At 41.3% G+C, this 19,461-nt stretch overlaps 1 protein-coding gene across 1 annotated transcript; it reads right to left on the reverse strand.

Annotated features, from left to right (window-relative positions):
- Nucleotides 1–778: 778 nt before the first annotated feature.
- LOC134144283 (uncharacterized) lies at nucleotides 779–2,429 on the reverse strand. The gene is made up of 2 exons (XM_062583080.1): nucleotides 1,281–2,429; nucleotides 779–1,198 (listed from the first exon to the last, which is right to left on the reverse strand). The coding sequence occupies exons 1-2, from the start codon at nucleotides 2,427–2,429 to the stop codon at nucleotides 779–781; spliced, it is 1,569 nt and encodes a 522-aa protein (XP_062439064.1).
- Nucleotides 2,430–19,461: the final 17,032 nt, after the last annotated feature.

Below are 19,461 nucleotides of genomic sequence, written 5' to 3' on the forward strand. Positions count from 1 at the left end.
CCTGGGGAAGAGAAAACTGAGGGGGGATCTGATCAATGTGTACAAGTACCTGAAGGGAGGGTGTCAAGGGGACGGGGACAAACTCTTTTCAGTTGCCCCATGTGACAGGACAAGAGGCAATGGGCAGAAATTGAAGCACAGGCAGTTCCGCCTGACCGTGAGGGGGAATTTCTTCCCTGTGAGAGTGACGGAGCTCTGGACCAGGTTGCCCAGAGAGGTGGTAGAGTCTCCTTCTCTGGAGATCTTCAAGGCCCGCCTGGATGCAACCCTGTCTAACATGCTCTAGGTGACCCTTCTTGAGCAGGGGGGTTGGACTAAATGATCTCCAGAGGTCCCTTCCAACCTTACTGATTCTACGATTCTGTGATTCAGTACAATGCAGTAAGTCCCTTCAATTTTTATCACAAAGGATCTATTTAAAAGAAAATTGTTTCTCCACTGTAAAACTATTGCCAATCTGTATTCCAGCACAGTTTCACACTTACTTATATGCAGGCACATAGGCTGTGCAAGTGTCACTGAACAGCTGAAGGAGATGCTGATTCCTCGTGTATTTGCTAACCTGGGAGCTCCGAGGTGGCTCGCAGGGATGCTAAACACCACAAAATTCGCATTTTAAGTCAGCGAGAACTCAGAAGGCTAAGCAGGTCCCTAAAGGCAGCTGTGGTCTCATGTTGATTAGTCACAGAAGCGTCTGCGACTGGCTGACAGGGAAGTTTAAAGGCAACAATTTGCTTAATGGCTGTGAGGGCGGAATGTTCTGGAAGGCGATGACGGGTCACTCTGGAAGGTGTGAGGGATCGCTCTGGATGGCGGGGGTTGTTCTGGAAGGCGGTGAGGGGTCACTCTGGAAGGTGTGGGGGTCGCTCTGGATGGCGGGGGGTTGTTCTGGAAGGCGGTGAGGGGTCACTCTGGAAGGCGGTGGGGGATCATTCTGGAAGGCGGTGAGGGGTCGCTCTGGACGGCGGTGAGGGATCGTTCTGGAAGGTGTGAGGGGTTGCTCTGGATGGCTGGGGGTCGCTCTGGAAGGCAGCGGGGGATCGCTCTGGAAGGTGGTGGGATCGCTCTGGAAGGCAGTGGGATCGCTCTGGAAGGCGGCAGGATCGCTCTGGAAGGCAGTGGGATCGCTCTGGAAGGCAGTGGGGGATTGTTCTGGAAGGTGGTGGGGGATTGTTCTGGAAGACGGCGGGGTGTCGCTCTGGAAGGTGGGGGATCGCTCCGGAAGGCAGGAGATCGTTCTGGAAGGCGATGAGGGGTCACTCTGGATGGCGGGGGTTCACTCTGGAAGGTGTGAGGGATCGTTCTGGAAGGCAGCGGGGGATCGCTCTGGAAGGCAGCGGGATCACTCTGGAAGGCGGCAGGATCGCTCTGGAAGGCGGCAGGGGATCGCTCTGGAAGGCGGCGGGGGATCGCTCTGGAAGGCGGCGGGGGATCGCTCTGGAAGGCGGCAGGGGGTCGCTCTGGAAGGCGGCAGGGGATCGCTCTGGAAGGCAGCGGGATCGCTCTGGAAGGCGGCAGGGGGTCGCTCTGGAAGGCAGCGGGGGATCGCTCTGGAAGGCAGCGGGATCGCTCTGGAAGGCAGTGGGATCGCTCTGGAAGGCGGCAGGATCGCTCTGAAAGGCGGCGGGATTGCTCTGGAAGGCGGCAGGGGGTCGCTCTGGAAGGCAGTGGGGGATCGCTCTGGAAGGCAGCGGGATCGCTCTGGAAGGCGGCAGGATTGCTCTGGAAGGCGGCAGGGGGTCGCTCTGGAAGGCAGCGGGGGATCGCTCTGGAAGGCAGCGGGATCGCTCTGGAAGGCGGCAGGATCGCTCTGGAAGGCAGCGGGGGATCATTCTGGAAGGCAGCGGGGGATCGCTCTGGAAGGCGGCAGGATCGCTCTGGAAGGCGGCAGGATTGCTCTGGAAGGCGGCGGGATTGCTCTGGAAGGCGGCAGGGGGTCGCTCTGGAAGGCGGCGGGGGATCGCTCTGGAAGGCGGCGGGGGATCGCTCTGGAAGGCGGCAGGATTGCTCTGGAAGGCGGCAGGGGGTCGCTCTGGAAGGCAGCGGGGGATCGCTCTGGAAGGCGGTGGGATCGCTCTGGAAGGCGGCAGGATCGCTCTGGAAGGCGGCGGGATCGCTCTGGAAGGCGGCAGGGGGTCGCTCTGGAAGGCAGCGGGGTATCGCTCTGGAAGGCGGTGGGATCGCTCTGGAAGGCGGCAGGATCGCTCTGGAAGGCGGCGGGATCGCTCTGGAAGGCGGCAGGGGGTCGCTCTGGAAGGCGGTGGGGGATTGTTCTGGAAGGCTGGGGCGGGGTCGTGGGGGCGTGTTGGGCCCTGCTGGATGTGCTGTGGGTAGAGCGGTAGGTTGGCTGGGTGCAGGCCGGGGCGGAGCGGGTGGGAAGGCCCTGAGGTAAAATGAGATGAGGCTCTTGGGCAGAGCATCAACCACATGTGTGAAAATCTGCTCTTCGCTTTTCCCCTTTCTCCTGGGATTTGGGAAAAGATTTCAAAGCTATCTAAAACAGAGAGAACAAAAGGCTATTTACTGCCGCTCCTTAACAAATCCCAGGGCACTTTTAATAAGCCTGGAGCAAGATGAACGCTCAAGCAGGTGGCCAAATGTCTCCTAAAGAAGAGCAGTGCTCATGCAGGGTGTTTACATCCCACTGTGAACTAGAAAATCTGTTTTGTGCCAAACCACAAGCTGCTGGCTGAAATGTGAACTGAACTTCCTTGATTTTCAGCGGAACTCAGTTAATGCTTTTAAAACAGCCATTTTTCTTTTTCACACCTCTCCAAACCTGCCGGGACAAGAACCAGATGTACTAGAATACAGTGAGTTCCACTTCTTGGGACACTGCTGACCCAATCCCAAGCAGCAAGCATCAGAGAGTACACTAAAAAAAAAGGTCACATTCCCTTAAAAGGTTTCCTGTTGTTTCCTTCAAGGCCCATATGTCCTATGTGGTTCATGTAAATACTTCATTTTTTGTTATCCACATTTAGCTAAAACAAAGCTCTGAATCCTTTAGAATCCAGGCCTTCAAGTGAGAAAATCTCCTGTTTTTCATATGATTCAGTCTATGCCTTAATGTGAGGTGAAATGCTGCTAATTTGCACACTATTAACATGTACAGATGCTGCCCATCCCCCCAGACCGTAACGTGTAGAGATCTGCCTGTTCCGGCTTTACCCTCACTGATACCAGTAATGTATCTGCATGCCCTTTGGCTACTAAATCAGTTCCCAAGCTCCTTTGTGTTTAGTATAGCCTATGCTGAAGACCATGGCTTTACTGTTATTGGCACACAAGCTAGGTAGCTAGCAGTAGCTTGGTTGTGCTCACATGGGCTATAGGCATACCTTCAATTACAGTGCAGACATTTGGCTGCTGTTCGTATCTCAATGAGCGTTTTAATGGATGGTAGTCTGGCAAAAACTCACTCATGCAGAAAATGATCCAAATACTGCAGTGCATCTGCGAGTATGAAGCCTCACAAAGCCCAGAGCAATATGCTGGGAAATAGCCAGATGGAAACAGTCCATCAAACTCCACAAACTCTGGTTGCTTACAGTGCATTTCTTGGTCACTGTGCATATTAGGGAGGCTTTTATGTATTCTCTGATGTTGAGCAAATCTCTAAGCACTAACGCAGAATTGCCAGCAGGTTCAAAACAATCAGCAATATCACATTTCCTGGCCTATTTTGTGGATTGCTCATATAGTTCAAGAATTCTGTTCAAGGCCTCATAGCTCCTTTCAGAATTGCTGGAGGCCAACAGGCTTTTTCTAGGGCTGGAAGCACCAGAGGTTTGAGTAAGACAAATGCAACAAAACAAAACTGCTGTATTTTTAGCAACTGGCAGTGGGAAGGGCAGTGAAGGCAGCATGTTTTCAGTAGGTTAACTCCATACAGTTTCCTTAAGCTTGATAAGACTCCTTAATGAAAGGGGAGAGGAGACAAGATCAAAGCTGGAGGATGGCAGGTACTGGAATCTGTCAAAAGGAGATATTAGTCCCTATGCACAGACACACTTGGAGGAATATGGGAGAGCAGTGCTGCTTGCTAAAGGCAAAACTCATGTCTCTCTGAACAACACTATCTGTCTTATTGCCTCAGTATACATAGTCAAGTGATTTATGAGGAGCCAGGGCTCTCACTTTAAACAGGTTTCTAACCATTGCAGTCCTGAAGAGAATCTTGGAAGTAAACGTAAAAGGCTGAAATATGGAGGCAAGAAACTCACTTTTAGGGATAGTGGGTGGGAATTGTTACTCTCAAAATTTTGAAGCTCAGCTTGTGATTACTGGGTGCTTGGGTTGGTCACTGACTCTGAGTGGCAAAAGGCCATACTCCAGCAATTAAAAAAGAAGTGAAGTTCTCATCAGAAACAGGTGTACCTTCTGTTTCAGATCCTGAGATATCTCATCCTGGAAGGATTTACTCATGCTTCTCTCCTGTATACATGCTGTAACAAGGAAAGCAAAAGGTTCTTCCAGTTAAAAAAAGAATACAACTAGAGAAATTCCCATTGTGCCATAACAGAATAACTTGCAGTGAGAGGTGGCATGGTTTAAATGGAGGTATTTTTTGCAAACTCTCTAGGTACTATTAGTATTAGTGCCAGCTTACTAGTATCTGCTTACTGTTGTCATTGCTAGAACTAAATCCTATAAAAGGAGTGCATATATATATATATATCTTATAAAAGAAGTCCTACAATCAGTCATGACAAGACTGAAATGGGTTATACTTCATTTGAAGATTTTATTTCTATAGCTACTAAACAGTTTGTAGAAGTTTAAAATACTGTTAATTGTCATTTCAGTGGGCCTGCATGTTACTGGGGTGTGTGACCATCAATTACTCATCTAAGACATGCTTGTATCCACTACATATGTATGGTAAGTAGCACAAATACATACATATAGACTCAAATTGTATGCTATATGCAGCTAGGCATTTACTATAAACCATTTGAACTGATGCCATAATATGATAAACAACCACAAAATACCTGTTTTAAGCTATATGGGCTCTCTGGAGGAACATCAGGATGTGAATAATCTTCTAGGTTAGGTCAAGGCTAACTGCATCCTCAGGGCTCTACGATTTAATTAGATAAAATTGCTGGAGCCCTTTCAAGGTGGAAAGCATAGTGTCAACACTGAATGCATTCCTACCCACTTCAGAAAGGTATCACTGTAGAGTCTGGTGAGCAAAGTGTGTAATTTAAACAACTCAATCCACTCTCATGAGTTCAGTTTATCTCACCATCTAATTTAGGAACTCATCCCAGCAGTTAAACCAATCAGTCCTTCATAGTTGGAGCAGCTTCTCAACAGCATTAAATCATGTTATCTTATCTCTGCAAATTCCCTGTTGTTACCTTGTATTTCAATCCATTAGCTCTTAGCAGCTTGCCCTTAAAAAGTCCCATTCCTCTGTAAAGCATCTGGATACTTTTGAGTATGCACGTGGGACATTTTGAGTATGAAATGTATTTGATATCTTAAATACTGTAGCCAGTAGTGCCTGTATTTTATGCCATGAGAATATGCCACAATGGACTGACTACCCTTTTGTCATCTACTGTAAGTTACTTATTTCAAAGACTATGTAGCATGTGCAAACTTGTGAATCGTATGTAAGGAAGAACATATCACAATTTTGCTATATGTTCTTCTAAAAAGATGCAGAGGCCTAGGCACAAAACCTCTTCTTTAAGAGGCCAGATGAAGGAGATTGTCTCTTTTCAGGATAGTCTTCTGAGCTGTATTGCCTCGGTCTGTTCTAGCACAGAGGAGTCTAGAAGTTGGACATATTATAACTGATGACATGCTTTTTTATTGCACATCCATCCCAGGATTTTCAAGGAAGCAGCATTTCTATACTAATTTTACAAATGGGAAAATCTGCAGTTCAGGGAGGTGCCCTAACTGGCCTAAGTTGTGAAGGCTGGTATTTAACTCTGGTCTTTCCACTTTATCGGGGGACTCTGAGAACATGTGGAATAAATAAAAATGGTATTTTTTTTCCAGAGCATCAATAGAGCTGCTGAATTGTATTAACAGTCAGGGACAGATTGCCGAAGGATGCCAGTAGAAACAATTGCTTGAAGATTACCAAAGTTACTTTTTGATTCCAATTTGCAGGAAGTCTTAAAATAGACTTAGAAACATGAGGAACAAGATGGAGGGCAGGAAACTTGAAACAAAAAGGAATATGTATGTATTTTAAAATCTTGGTATAGGGAAGGGAAAGGGGATGCATGGTCTTATCAGAGCTCTTGTGAGTAGCTGTTTTTCAGGCTGGATAGAACTGAGTAGGGAACTGAGAGCTGAGTATGACTTGCCAGCAGCTTACATGCACTCTTCTGGAGTGTAACATCATGCTTCTGCTATGAATCATTTTTAACTTGAAAAAAAAACAAGACAAGAACAAACTGGAGCCATTTTTCTAACAGTACACTTTGTGCTCAGAAAGCTGGAGGACTGCACTTGTAACTGTGTCTGGCAAGAAAAACTGTTTCCAAATATGAAATAACAGTCTAATGGAAAACAAAAATTTGACTTGTGATTCCAGGATGTGGCGAGAAAGTTACCTATCACAATGGTGCAGGAATATGCAGCACTAAAATTAGTTTTTCATAATTTCATTGTTTTTCATAACAAAAAGTTACTGTTTAGGAAATTGTTTTTATCTTAAGTCATCAAAGCCATTTTGGATATTGGACCTTCTTTAAAATGAGCAGAAACAGTCTTTGGGTACTGCAGGCAGACATTTTTTAATTCACTTTCTACAAGCCATTCTGATTTTACTTCATATTTGAAATTCCCAAAGAGATTTTGTAGGTAAGAGATCTGGCCTCAGGGATAGAAAGCAGGACTAAAGAAGTGTTACTATCCTTGTTTGAGACAATAGGAAATTATTATGGGGATTCTACACCTCAAAAAGGGTGCTGAAAATTTAGAAGAGACTCAGGAAAAAGCTAGATGAGCAATTAGAAAACTGGAAAAGATGGTCTAGTGAGTCCCGAAAACTTTATTTAGTTAGTTCACTTAAAAGAAAATAGTCTATTTTATGACATCATAACTTCAATGGAGAAAGTATAGCTAAGAGTTAAAAAAAAAATAGTACATAGAAATTATAATGTAGTCCAGGAGCTAAAATGCAGGCAAATTCACACTGGAAGTAAGATGTGTTTTTTAACAACATGAGTTAAAACCACTGGAGTTTTGCCACTAATCGGAAGGCCTATGGCCTATTTTTACTGGATGGCCTGCAAGGGGCAATTCTAACACATTTAGTTTTTCTGCATCCTTGTATTCCTCAGGTTGTGCCTAAAAGAGCCATCCAAAAGCCCTCTCCCTGTGCATTTATTAAATGACTGTTTGGAGCTGCATGGCTCCTGCTCCACTAACGGAAGCTGTAGTTGCAGCCCACACTGCCACAGTGCTGATGTACCATTGTAGTCAAGTTGGAAATTGTTCCAGTGGCACACTATAGCACAAGCAGGGCTTCCAGCTGAGGAACCTGAGGAACCTAAACCTATAAACCTGAGGTTTATACTGTGCTTTAAGTCAGATTTTTTTAAAATATTCCTCCTGGCTTTAAAAGCTGTGGCTGATTTTGGGGAAGGCCATCCAAGTTCTGATTTGTTCCTTTCCGAAAGGATAAAGACACAGAAGAGAAGTGAGCTGGGGAAGGGCCATCATGCAGTCTGCTTGTGACATCTTCTTTCTATAGGCCTGATCTAGAACCTGTATTTCAGTATGAGTTTTACTAATGGCTTAAAAATTAGGAAGGCTGTAACTCCATTGCCTCTGCTATAGCAAATGAGTACTTTAGTTAAGGTTTGATAGCTGAAGGAGAGAAAGGTGATTTTTGAAGGCTTCTTTGGAAACTTCCAGGCCAAAAAGCAAAGAGCAACACACATGGCCTATCCCATGAAAAAAGTGTTGCCTTACTTTGGCTCACCCTTGGGCAAGATTTATGAGTACTTGTTAATGTAGTAGTGTTAGCAGAAATTTGATAATAATCCTTTTTTATCCTCTTTTCCTAATAAAGCATGTAAAGGGAAGTTTATTTTTTCTATTGGACTATAGGAGAGCATTGTACATCATACAGACTTGTTAATTCTGTCCAATGCTGTGAACAGTTTTGAGTGGGGAATAATGTTTGAACTGACTAGATAGAATGCCAGAGTATATCTGGTATGCAAGATGATCTGGTTTTCTTTCTTGCATTTATCTGGATGAATCTTGTGGGCAAACTGGAGTCAAAGGCAAACACAAAATTAACCCAGGAAGAATGAGGGCAAAAAGAGACAGGACACAGAGCTGACTGGCCTGAACGTGCTTTCCCCTAAAACAGAGCAGGCAGAAGAAATAACCGGTGTTGTAAAAGACACTAACTCTTAAAACTATTTGAAGTCTTTAGGCAGTTTTCAGTCTAATATGTGCTTATTAAAGAGAACCATAGTGCTTTAAGGTTCCTTTTTAAATGCCGGGATAGGCACCCCTGCAACTTAATAATACAAACTCTGTCCCTGCAGAATCAGATAGGAGGGAAGGCAGAAATACACTTCATTTTCAGCTTTAAAATACTCACACAGGTAAAGGTGCATAGAATATATTAATGCAAGGCTAGATTCTTCCGATGAGAATTCCTATATATCCACTTAGCACTGTCTGAAAGAACTGCAGATGACCATACAATATACAGCAAAGTGTAAAAACTCCAGTTCAGGGAATGTTAAGGTGTGGGCCCAGTCTGTACGACTTACTTTCCTATAACTGCTGAGATGTGCTACTATGGCTTCTGCTCTGCTTAGGATAGAAATGCTGAGAATGTTGACTATCTGAATGGTAGGAGTGTATCTTATTTTAACTACCATTTCATTAGCAATTTTCAAGGCTAGAAAATAACTTGGGTAGACTTATGTTTGTTGGTTCATACATGGTTATTCTCAACATAAATGGTAGGGATTAGAGAAAGAATATTAGAGGATGAAAATATCTGGTGTAGAAACTCGTAAGTGATCAGAGTTTAAGAACTTGCAGGCCACAGAAAGACCAAAATAATTTTGACTTTGACCGTATGTGACAGTCATATCCTTCTGGGAACAAGCTAAGGGAAAACCTTAGAAAAGTAAGTAGTTTTCAATCCATTCTTGTAATTTGAAGCTCAGCTGACTGTGTGTTACAGATTTTTAAGCTAGCTTAGTTATTTGCTTCCTCACTTTTGCTTGGTTTGGCTTTTCTTTCCTTATCATTTTCTCTGTCAGATGTGTCCCAACTGTATTTCAAATTCACAGCAATGGTAATACAGACTTTTTGTATGGTCACAACAGCTTTAAAACAAAGATAATAGGCCACTCACCCTTAGAGTTGTGCAGCGTCCCTCAACATGAAATTGGCACTGGTTTGCTCACACTCTCAAAAGTGAGGAGTGCTACCTTATGGTGCAGAGATGACTATCACACAAGGCCTGTGGTAGCTGCCTGCTGACATTTGTAGCTCCATAGGCAGTAACTGAATGAGCTGCAGCTAGCATAGGACAAGGTAGAGACTGCTGATGAGGATTATTGAAAGGCTGTGCTATATCAGAGTGAGCCTCATGTGGGAATTACAAGCACATGTCATTGTCAGCATAGGAGCATGCCTAGGAGGAGTGAATGCTGGGATGCTCTCAAGCTCCTCTGCAATTGCTCCAGCCAGCTTGCCTTCAACATCTATACTCAGAATTGCTTGCAGGAATAGCAAGGACATTCTGCATTGTTACAGCAAACTGTCACTGAAGGGTTTGGCTCTGGAATTCATTGATTTTTTTTGTGTGAATTAAATTTGTGTGAATCTAAAAAAAGGGAAACATTTGCAGTTGAATCCATCAGAGGAACCTTTCAGAATGTCTCAGACAAGGCATGTTAGGTTTTCTGCATTTCCTCTGCTGTTCATCATGGCCAGACTCTGTCTTGGTGTGTGTACCAACTTTATCTTTCATATTCTGAAACACTCATTCTAACAGTACACTAATACATAACTCACAGATAATCCTGTTGAAATCATTCAGATAAGGTCAAGGCAGTATTCAGTGAGATTAAAGATCATGAAATAGGATTTTAAGCATTTAATGAAAACTGCCATGTTTGATGTTTGAAAGCAGTTCAGGGGGATGGAAGCTTTGGATGTAGATCTTCCATATGTTAAAAAGGACTGTGTTCTAAGAAATCAAAGTTATTGATTAGTTTTTCTGCAAACCACAGTGATCTTTTCCTTTATTTGAACATCCCTCTCATGCAAAAAAAAAAAAAAAAAAAAAAAAAAAAAAAAAAAAAAAAGGTGAAGAAAGCATACTTTAATCTGAAACATAAAAAACTTCCTGCATGAAGTTATCAGGAAAATTAACCATATTGATTAAAATGAAATAGTTCAGTTATTAATGCTATTGAGTTCTCAGGAATTGATACAATTAAACCTAAACCTTTAGGTCTTTTTTGACTGTCATTAAGTGTAGGATAAATGTCTTTAAAATTGTTCTTAACTTGTACAAATTCATGCTGCCACAAGGCACAGATGAGCTGCTTAATGTTTAGCTAAAAAATTACTTAGATGATGTCTTACATATTTTCTTCATTTTTTGGCCTATGGAAGAGCTATTTGTTATTTCAAAATGTCTTGGCCCTAGTCCATCTGCAAGACCTCACTTATTCTTTTGAAATTTGTAGGCTTCACAAGCTCGGCATCAGCAGTATCACAGACAATGAATTACTGTGACTAGAAGACTCTGGAATTAAAAAACCCTCCTCCATAAGAACATGTTTTTGTTTTTGTTTTTGTTTTTTTAAAAAACAGAACTAGGATTTGTTCTGAGGAAGCACAGTTGGCAAAAAAAAAAAAAAAGTTTTCAAAGATAACAGATTTTTCCTCTTTTTTTTTTCTTCCCCTAAATAACAAGGGAGTACTGATGCTGGGGACTTGCTCTTTAAATAAATGGAATCTTTTCTCTCCTCTCTTGGCAACGTTGTAGTATTCTTGTGCTGTATGACAAAGCTAGCTAGTGCTATATTTATCTTGTAGCTGTACACACATTTGCAAGAGGTCGTTCAATAGGAGAAAGGCAATGAGCCAATGCAGTTTAAAGAAAGTTTGTTCTACCATAGTCCTAACTTTTAGGTTTGGCTTAAAGACAGGGCTACATACTTTTGGAGGATCAGGGAATATCATTACTGATATGAAATAAAAACTTTCCTGAGCTGTCTCTGCAAGGATCAGGGCTTTGTGAAGAACGAGAAAAAACATTCAAAAAATGGAGTTCAGTAGGTGTTTGGGTGCATCAGCAGAAGAGGAAAGGAGAAGACCAGAGGGTGGGGAAGATGATACTAGTGATTCTGGCAGTAGTGTTGTCTGTGAAGAGTTGGATTTGGTACAAATGTACCTTACCTGTTTGCCTGAAAGATACATGAAAGAAAAATTCACCCTGGCAGCGTATCTGACGTGCTGGCTAGTGCTGAAACTCTGCAAGGTAAGAGATTTTAGAACAAATATATGAGATTTTTACATAACTTCCTATATGCTTAATAGGCACATTGAGATTTTTTATTTAACTTCCTATATGCTTAAGAGGCAAATTGAGCAAAGTCTCTGCTGGAATATTTGATAGTCTTTTAAAAGATAGTTATGTACAGTACAGTTATCATCATGATTTATTAGTAAAAGAAGCATTGTAAATATTGACACTGTACCCAGAAACAGGTGATCCAATGAGGAAAAGCATGTAGAGACTGCTAATGGAGTACTCAACAAAGCAATACACTAATAGTTGCTAGCCAACTTTTCTGTATCTATTGTTACATAGTGCAAGGGATTTGAGACGTTTTAGATTTCTATGTGAAATTTCCTGTAGTGCTCTTCATTGGCTTACACTCGTATCTTGTGTTGGATAAGCAACAGAATGTATTTCAGTCCTGAAAATGTGAACATTGTAAAAATAGAGTAGTTTATTTGGAGCATTTTGTTAAATGTTTAGGCTCTGGTGGGACTTGTTATAAATGTGATCTGTGCACGTATAATTAAAATGCCTAATGTGTCAGCAGATAGAGAAACAAGGCATTGGATATATTACTATTTCTATAATTTGTTCCATTTCACCTTTGCAGAAAGTTGCTTTAAGATTTGGACTCGTGTAAAGAATCAATAAGTTCTGTACAAATGATAGGTTTAGTGTCAGCAGATTATAACTGAGACATTTAACCTTTAGATCATGGGGTTTTTAAGTGCAGAAATATTATTTTAATAAATTTTAAAGATACATACATACATATATATATATGTATATTTTCCTTTGCCTTTGCATTGTTGGATCCAAGATTTACTACTGCAGGCATTTAGTTGATGGGCACATCACCACATAGAGCAAAGTGAACATGAAGGCAACTTTTCCCGGCTATTTTTCTGTAAGCTATGTGGCAGCTTGGAAATGCAAGATGATGTGCAGACCACAACTGTGGGTCCAGATGGTGCCTCAGCAGCAACAATGCCTCCCCTACAAGCATCTCTACACCTGTGGCAGTTTTGTAGCAGGAGCTATGTCAATTTTTGCCTACATAGCTATGCAAGTGTAGACTGAACAGTATATGCAGTTTTTATCTGTTAGATAGATTGATTAATGCTGGCTCCTGTAGTTCCCAGGAGCAGTTTTATACTGCTAGGACAACACCTATACTAGGAAGGTCTGTCAAGATGGAAGACACACAAGCACCCTTACTAGGGTAACACCTAGGCTTAAGCTTTTCTTAGCAAAGGAGTAAGATTCAGTTCAGATGATTCTGTGGGCCAGGGAAAAGAAGGAATGGAAGATGAGACTGTGGTGTCACCTTCATCTGCTCTGGTACTTCTGGGGTGAACTGTAGTTGCAGTGTTTGGGAGATGGAAAACTTCTTTTCTTCTCTTCATGACTGGTTCTGCAAGAGGAGTGGAGAAACACTTTATCTCAGTGATAATCCCCTTAGCTGGCCAAAGGCAACATTATATTTTGCTGTCGTTCAGTAGACTGAGAGATAATATTCCTCCCCGTTGGTTGACAGCAGTACACCAGAGTCTTGCAGGCGCTGTTGTTAGAGACCTGATTAGGGACCGCTGCTTTTTAAGCACTCATTTTACATCTGTGCAGTAATACACTGCTCTCCCACACAGTTGTGTCATAGCTTTGTTTCCACATGTATCCTGTATTGGTAGTGCCTGTGTTCTGATCTATGGCTAAAGGATTTATCATGTGATGCCAATTTCTTGTGATATGGGGCACATACAGATACTTTCCTCATACAGTTTTTCCTTTTGTCTTTCTGTTTGCTGGCTGCAGAGGGTTTTTGCAAGTTTGACTAAAGCAATAGAAATCCACACAGCTAAGTAGGAGGAGTGAATAGCCCTGGGGCAGATATGCAAGGCAATGCCATCATGTCGGGCAGACTGCTAGGGAAATGCATACAGTCCCCAGCTGCCTTTGTAGAGTGCTGATCCACGATGGAGAAGGTTGCCTCTTGGCTAGTTTCTACTTGACTTGATGGTTTTGTTGTGGTCTGACCCATTTACAACCAGACAGGTGAATTTGTAGGTTTTAAGAGCAATAGCTATGTTAGAGAATGAGCCAGAGCTAGTGGGCATACATCCAGCAGTTGATCTGGGTTGAATACCTTGGACTGACTGCCAATGCATAGATATTTTGTGCATTACTCATGATGCGTGCAGGAAACAGAATGGCATGCACACAATAGTCTCGTGCACAGATGTTATTCTTAAGGGTAAATGGTTGTTTTTAAACCTAACAAGTGGCAAACAAAGTATCTGGGGTTGGACTGTTGGACAGAAGCTACAGCTTGAGCTGGGGAAAGCATGAAATATCATACTAAGCAGGAAAAAGGGAACTGACAGTGTATAACAAAGGCTGTAATGCCCCCTGAGCTCCCTTCTCCAAGTAGGTCTGTACTTGTGTAGAGTTCTCCATATGAACTAACCATAAATTATGAAGTGCCATTCTGTGCTTATGGCTGGAGTGTTCTATGGTTGCTCCATCTCTGAATGGAGATTATTTCTTAAATGAGAAGAAGTTTTATTAAAACACATAGGTTAGCTGTGGTGCTCCTATCTGTTTGCTAGCAACGTTGTGTTTGCACAGGGCATATAAATCCCTCAGGTCAGGAGGGATCAATTCACGCTACCTGAAAGGGAAGAGTGAAGTGAGGTAACATAATTTCTGTTAAAATCACAGATTTCTTCAGAAAGCTCTCTGAGCACCTTTCAATGCCCTGGCTAATCTGAGAGGATAACTAAATATCTTTATTTTAGCAACATCTGATTATTAATGCCTCTTTCTTGATGAGTTTTCTTAAAGTTTGTTCAGATTTGAGGCCACGTTTTCTTATTTCCTGACACTGTTCCATGACTTCAGTTTCTTCCAAGTCCTGATCCATTCAAAGAGTGTTAATTTTTTCTCCTTCCCCCTCACAAGAACAAAAGCAGCACAGTGTTGCCTTTTCTCAGGTTCTGCAGCTTGGCAGAATCCAGCAAGACTCTCCCAGTGGGAGGGAAGGAAGGACTGGCAGCACTGATGTGGTGCTTTGTGTTACAGAGGCACCCTTTGTTAAGTCCCGCATACATCCCCTGTACATCCAAACCATTCTGGTTCTTGGCTAAAGATAAGACTCTGAATGCTGACAACTTAGAAAATAACTTAGAAAATTACAGGGGCTTCCTATAACTCAGTAATCCCTATCAGTGCTACATTAAAAGAGAAATAGAGTTGTGTGGCCTGTCTTGGAATGTAAAAAATGGTGAGAGCCATGCAGCCCACAGAGTCTTCTGCAGATTATTTTCTGCCATCTGGAAAACTTCTTTATTGTGTGTGCCGAAGGTAGTCCTGAGTTTTCAGGAGTTCCCACAAGTTGTGGGGACAAGAGGAGAGACTTTGACACTTTCTAAAAGTTCCACATGCCACAGATAGTTTTTCATCCAGTTCTACTTTTCATTCCTATTTATGAGCACAGGACAGTTGCAAAGAAAGGATGGTCAGACACTCATTTATAGATGCCTGTGAACAAGTTAAGCTTTTTGCTTCTATACAAAAATGCATTTGGATAGACAGTACAGCTTGTCCATGAATGTAGCTTTTCTAATCTTCCATGTATTATCTGAGCTAGTTGTTCTCAGGCTATCTTACAGAATAGTAAGATTCTCCTCTAAGCACTAACGGGTTTTGCTTTTGATTTTACATTCAGTAGTCCTGAATTGTAATGAATCCCTTTGAATCTCTAAGGTTGGATTGAAATCCTTGTGAGAACAGCTCCCCTGCAAGGTCTCAGACTTTGGCAGTGCTTCCTTGACATTTTAATTATAACTGTTGCCATTACACACAGGTGGATTTTGATTATTTTGAAACAAAATGTCTGTTTGAAGCTGCATGAGTACATACAGATTAATGTCTGGTTTCTCATCAGCTATACACAATCTCTCCTTATTCTGTCAGTAGTCCTTCCCATCATAAATAATCCCTTCATTTTCCTTTTCCTAGTTGCTAACCTATGTCTTGTCCAAGATATTTGCTCACAAAGAAGCAGACCAGAGGTGCTTTAGAAACAGATGAATAAATCAGGGCAGTATCCTGTGGGCAAATTCCTTATTATATGTAAGAATGATTTGTATTGATTAAAGAAAGTTGATTGCTTCCCAGATTACATTAAATAAAGTAGTAAAACAGTTCTGAAATACTTTGAAAGAGTTACCCACTAAAGAGGGTGGACATCATATTCCATACTGGTTTAATGACCCACTGACTTTTCAAAACTGACAATAGCTAGCTGGTTATGCTTGCGTGAAAGAGAACAAACCATAAAAAAATCAAAATAAAAGAAAGCTTTGATTCAGATTTAAAGTAAATTTTGTTAAATAGATTCTCTGATTCAGTAATAGTAATTCAGCAACATCAAGCACCTCTAAATGTCAAAAACAATTGGTTAATGCACGTGATTTCCCTGATACTTAAGCATTTTCTGTCACCTCACCTGGTATTCTTTTAACATTGCCAAATCTATACAAAGGGTAAAATGGATGATAAGGCAGATTTGTAATCTTATTTCTTGTGCGTGTGCATATCTTTAAGTATAGTACTTAGTTGTAAGGAGCTTCCAGTTGCTGTTGCTGCATAGTGGCTTGGAGAGTGTAAAGTTGTACATGCTACATAAACTTACCAGAATGAATCCCAAATGAAAGATGGAAATACTTAAATTACTGCCCTGTGGTCTGGGACATCAGGGGTTAATTCTCAGCTCTGCAATACCTCTGTTACTCTCTAACATTAATTTATTGTCCATGGCTCAGCTATTTGCCAGTAAAAGGGATAACAAATTTGCCTTTTTTTTTTTTTTTTTTTTTTTGATTTTTACTTCAAATTATAAACATTTCAGGGCTGGATTATCTTAGCATGAATATTTTATCTGAAAGAGTGACTCCCTCACTGGTTGAGGTTTCTAAGCATTAGATCAACGCAAGTAATAAACTGACATGTTTTATGACACAAAATACCTAGTGTCTAACTCCAAAGATTCTGTCAGTGTTCCGTATTCAACGAGGTATTTTAATAGCTCTAGAGATAAATCTTCAGCTCCCTGCTGAAGGGAGTGGACTGACATTCCTGTTCTGTTCTAGTAGGTGATAGATCAAAAAATACAAATACTGCACTGGGAATTAGCTAGCTTCTTTCAAATAATTTCCATTTATCTTAACACAAGTGTATATTGGAAATGATAAGGGTTTTTTTAGTTATTTCAGACTTACATGTCCTACTGTGTCTGTGTGTCTGTCATTCCTCCATGGTAACTTTTGAACATTTTGGCCAATTTCAGCAAAATTTGAGTGAGATATGTTACCAAATTCATATAAGTGAGGTAGTCAGAGGGAGGAGACAGAGATTTAAATAAAGCCCCTCTGAGGGAAAGACTGTTGCATGAATCAGCCCCTAATTAAACATAAGAAATATTGGAAAATGTTTCCATTGCCACATTGGAGAATAACTTAGAGATACAGATTCATTGGAGACAGGACTGTGTTGGTTCACTTGCTTGCAGAGATACGGTGTTTTCTCAGTAAAGTGCTTTTTATTTGGCTGTTAACGGAACTCCACTGAAGCTGACTGTTAGCTTTCACTCCTTGGGGTTAAAGCCAAGATTTCTCAGAAGTGATTTTGGGTGCCATTTAAGACAACTCAGAAGGATCTTTTTCAGGAGGCCCTAAGCATTCCTCTTCCCCATGACCACCTCGGAACACTATTTGGTGTTCACTAATTTGGTAAAGAAAGCCAATATGTTGTTGAGGGTGATAAACCGCTATGGTGGACAGTCTGGTTAGTCACTCTTAACTACTAGAGTCTCATGTGTGATTTTAGGGGGCTTATTTTGTTCAGTGGAGTATTTCTGTTTGGAGTACTTCTTTTTGGATTATTTCTGATTTCTGAATCAAATGACCTTATTTGATTCAGCTTTCCTTTAATTCATGCCCAAATTTCCAGGATTTGTTTGAGCCAGAAATATTAAAGCCCCCTGTCTTATATTGGAATAGTCATTACAGCACTGGATAGGATCAAGTGCTGCAGAGAGCCAAAGCAATGAAAATGGAAAATAGCAGATGGAAAACTGGAATATACTGAACCTGACAGAGGGTTTGGTTCAGATTGGTTTCCCATTCTGGGCAGAGATTCAGTTCTTTATAAATAGTATGAATCAGTTAGCATGTGCCTGGGAGTTTGACCTCCTCCCTTCCCCACTCCAAAAAGCAAAGAATTGAAAATTTCCCAGTATCTTTAATGTTCATCAAGTCATCTCCTGGATCCACCTCTGAGGTACAAGTCTGTTCAGAGAATGCAGGCTACGAAAGTCAGATATACGTAACAATTATGAAGCTTCCTTTGTAAAGCCCAGGGAATAATCTCTGGAAAAACCAACCACATCCCATTTTTACTACCTTTCTCTAACATTACCACACTTTCATTTGTGGGAAGGAGAATGTATCTCTGTGTTCAGTAGGTACTTGCCTGTGAAACTGTTTCACAGATACCACAGTTCTCAAACAATGCTGTCAATTGAAGATATATTATTTTCTGTATGTCATGAGTTTAAGCCTAGTTCCTGCAATGAATCTGCCCATAGAAACTCCTGCAGGGCTGTAACTCATGAATTGGTAGAACTTTCTTGCTGAATTGTGACTTTATAATTAGGTAAAAATTAGAGTGAAATCCTGGATGACTAGCAGAGTACATTGGTTGGATTAAGAACCTGTAAATAGATGAAGTATTTCTCCTTGTGCACACTGGAATATTTGATGCTCTTCCTAGAAAGTTCCTCATTTTTAGAGACACCTGAGAAGCCACTTTGTTTTTTTTTTTTTTTATCTGTTGCTTTACTTTCCTGCTGAAAGGAAGACAGAGTTGGTGTTAGACAGGAGTAAAAACTTTCTCTTGATGCTGAAAGTATGATGCTCCAAGCATGATTATTGACAAAATTTGATGAAAATTGGCAAATATTGCAGAATTTGAGGTGTAACAGCTGTGTAGTAAAAGCAAGCCTTGAATAGGGTGTTGAAAGATAGCACAACTTCTAAATATCCACAAAAATGCTTGGGCAGGGCAGCATTAAAAGTTAGCTAGATCACAGTGCCATTCTGGAACATGGAACAAGCTAAATTGGAATTTCTAAATACCAAAAAATGCAATCCTTGCACACACTTGACTCTGATTTATTTGGAAACTTGCATCTACACTGAGGAAGAATGCATCTCAATCTGGAAAAAGCTACTTGTTTTAGTGCCATCAATCCTTCAGTCATACTACCTCACTTCCTGTAAATGAAAGTCATATATAATAATAGCAATAATTCAAAAAATTGCAATTTTAGTTTTAATGCAATTTTAATAGATGTATCCAATTTTTTCCTTAGTCAAAAGCAGATTTTATTCCTATTTAACTCCTAACCTCCTAAATCAGTGGATTTTCCTAGGATAGAGAAAAAGTATAATTTTGATCATGATTATTATATATGCACACCATCATTTTGACTCCAACAAAAGAAATGGCAGAACAAAGCTTGGTAACTCGCTATAGTGTTGAGGTTCAGAGAACTTCCTGATAATAGAGGAATCAATATAGAATTACTTCCCATGGTTCAGGTGCAAGCTCTAGGCACAGATGCAAATTCACAGGCAGATTTTCCTGGGATGTCTGTCCAGGTTTACCAATCCAAATTCTCCTGTCCACAGAGGAAGTGACTTCTGTCACACAGGCAATACAGCAGAATGTGAGTCTGCCACTAGAGCCATTATTTTTAATATCCAGATGTGTTAACAGCTGAAAATGAAATCAGCAATGCTGTTGCCTTTAGCCATTGTAGCTAATTCTCTGTGTTAATGTCAGCAAGATCATTTAAGCCAAACAAGGTC

The sequence above is a fragment of the Rhea pennata genome, chromosome 9, assembly GCF_028389875.1.
Source record: "Rhea pennata isolate bPtePen1 chromosome 9, bPtePen1.pri, whole genome shotgun sequence".
Lineage (NCBI taxonomy): Eukaryota > Metazoa > Chordata > Aves > Rheiformes > Rheidae > Rhea > Rhea pennata.

What these genes read in the sequence shown, in the direction of transcription:
- LOC134144283 (XM_062583080.1), bottom strand. Translation starts at nt 2,429, where the DNA reads ATGTGGTTGATGCTCTGCCCAAGAGCCTCATCTCATTTTACCTCAGGG. An exon ending in GATCCCTCACACCTTCCAGA is followed by an intron (nt 1,199 to 1,280) that starts GTGAACCCCCGC and finishes CCCACCTTCCAG; the next exon opens with AGCGACACCCCGCCGTCTTC.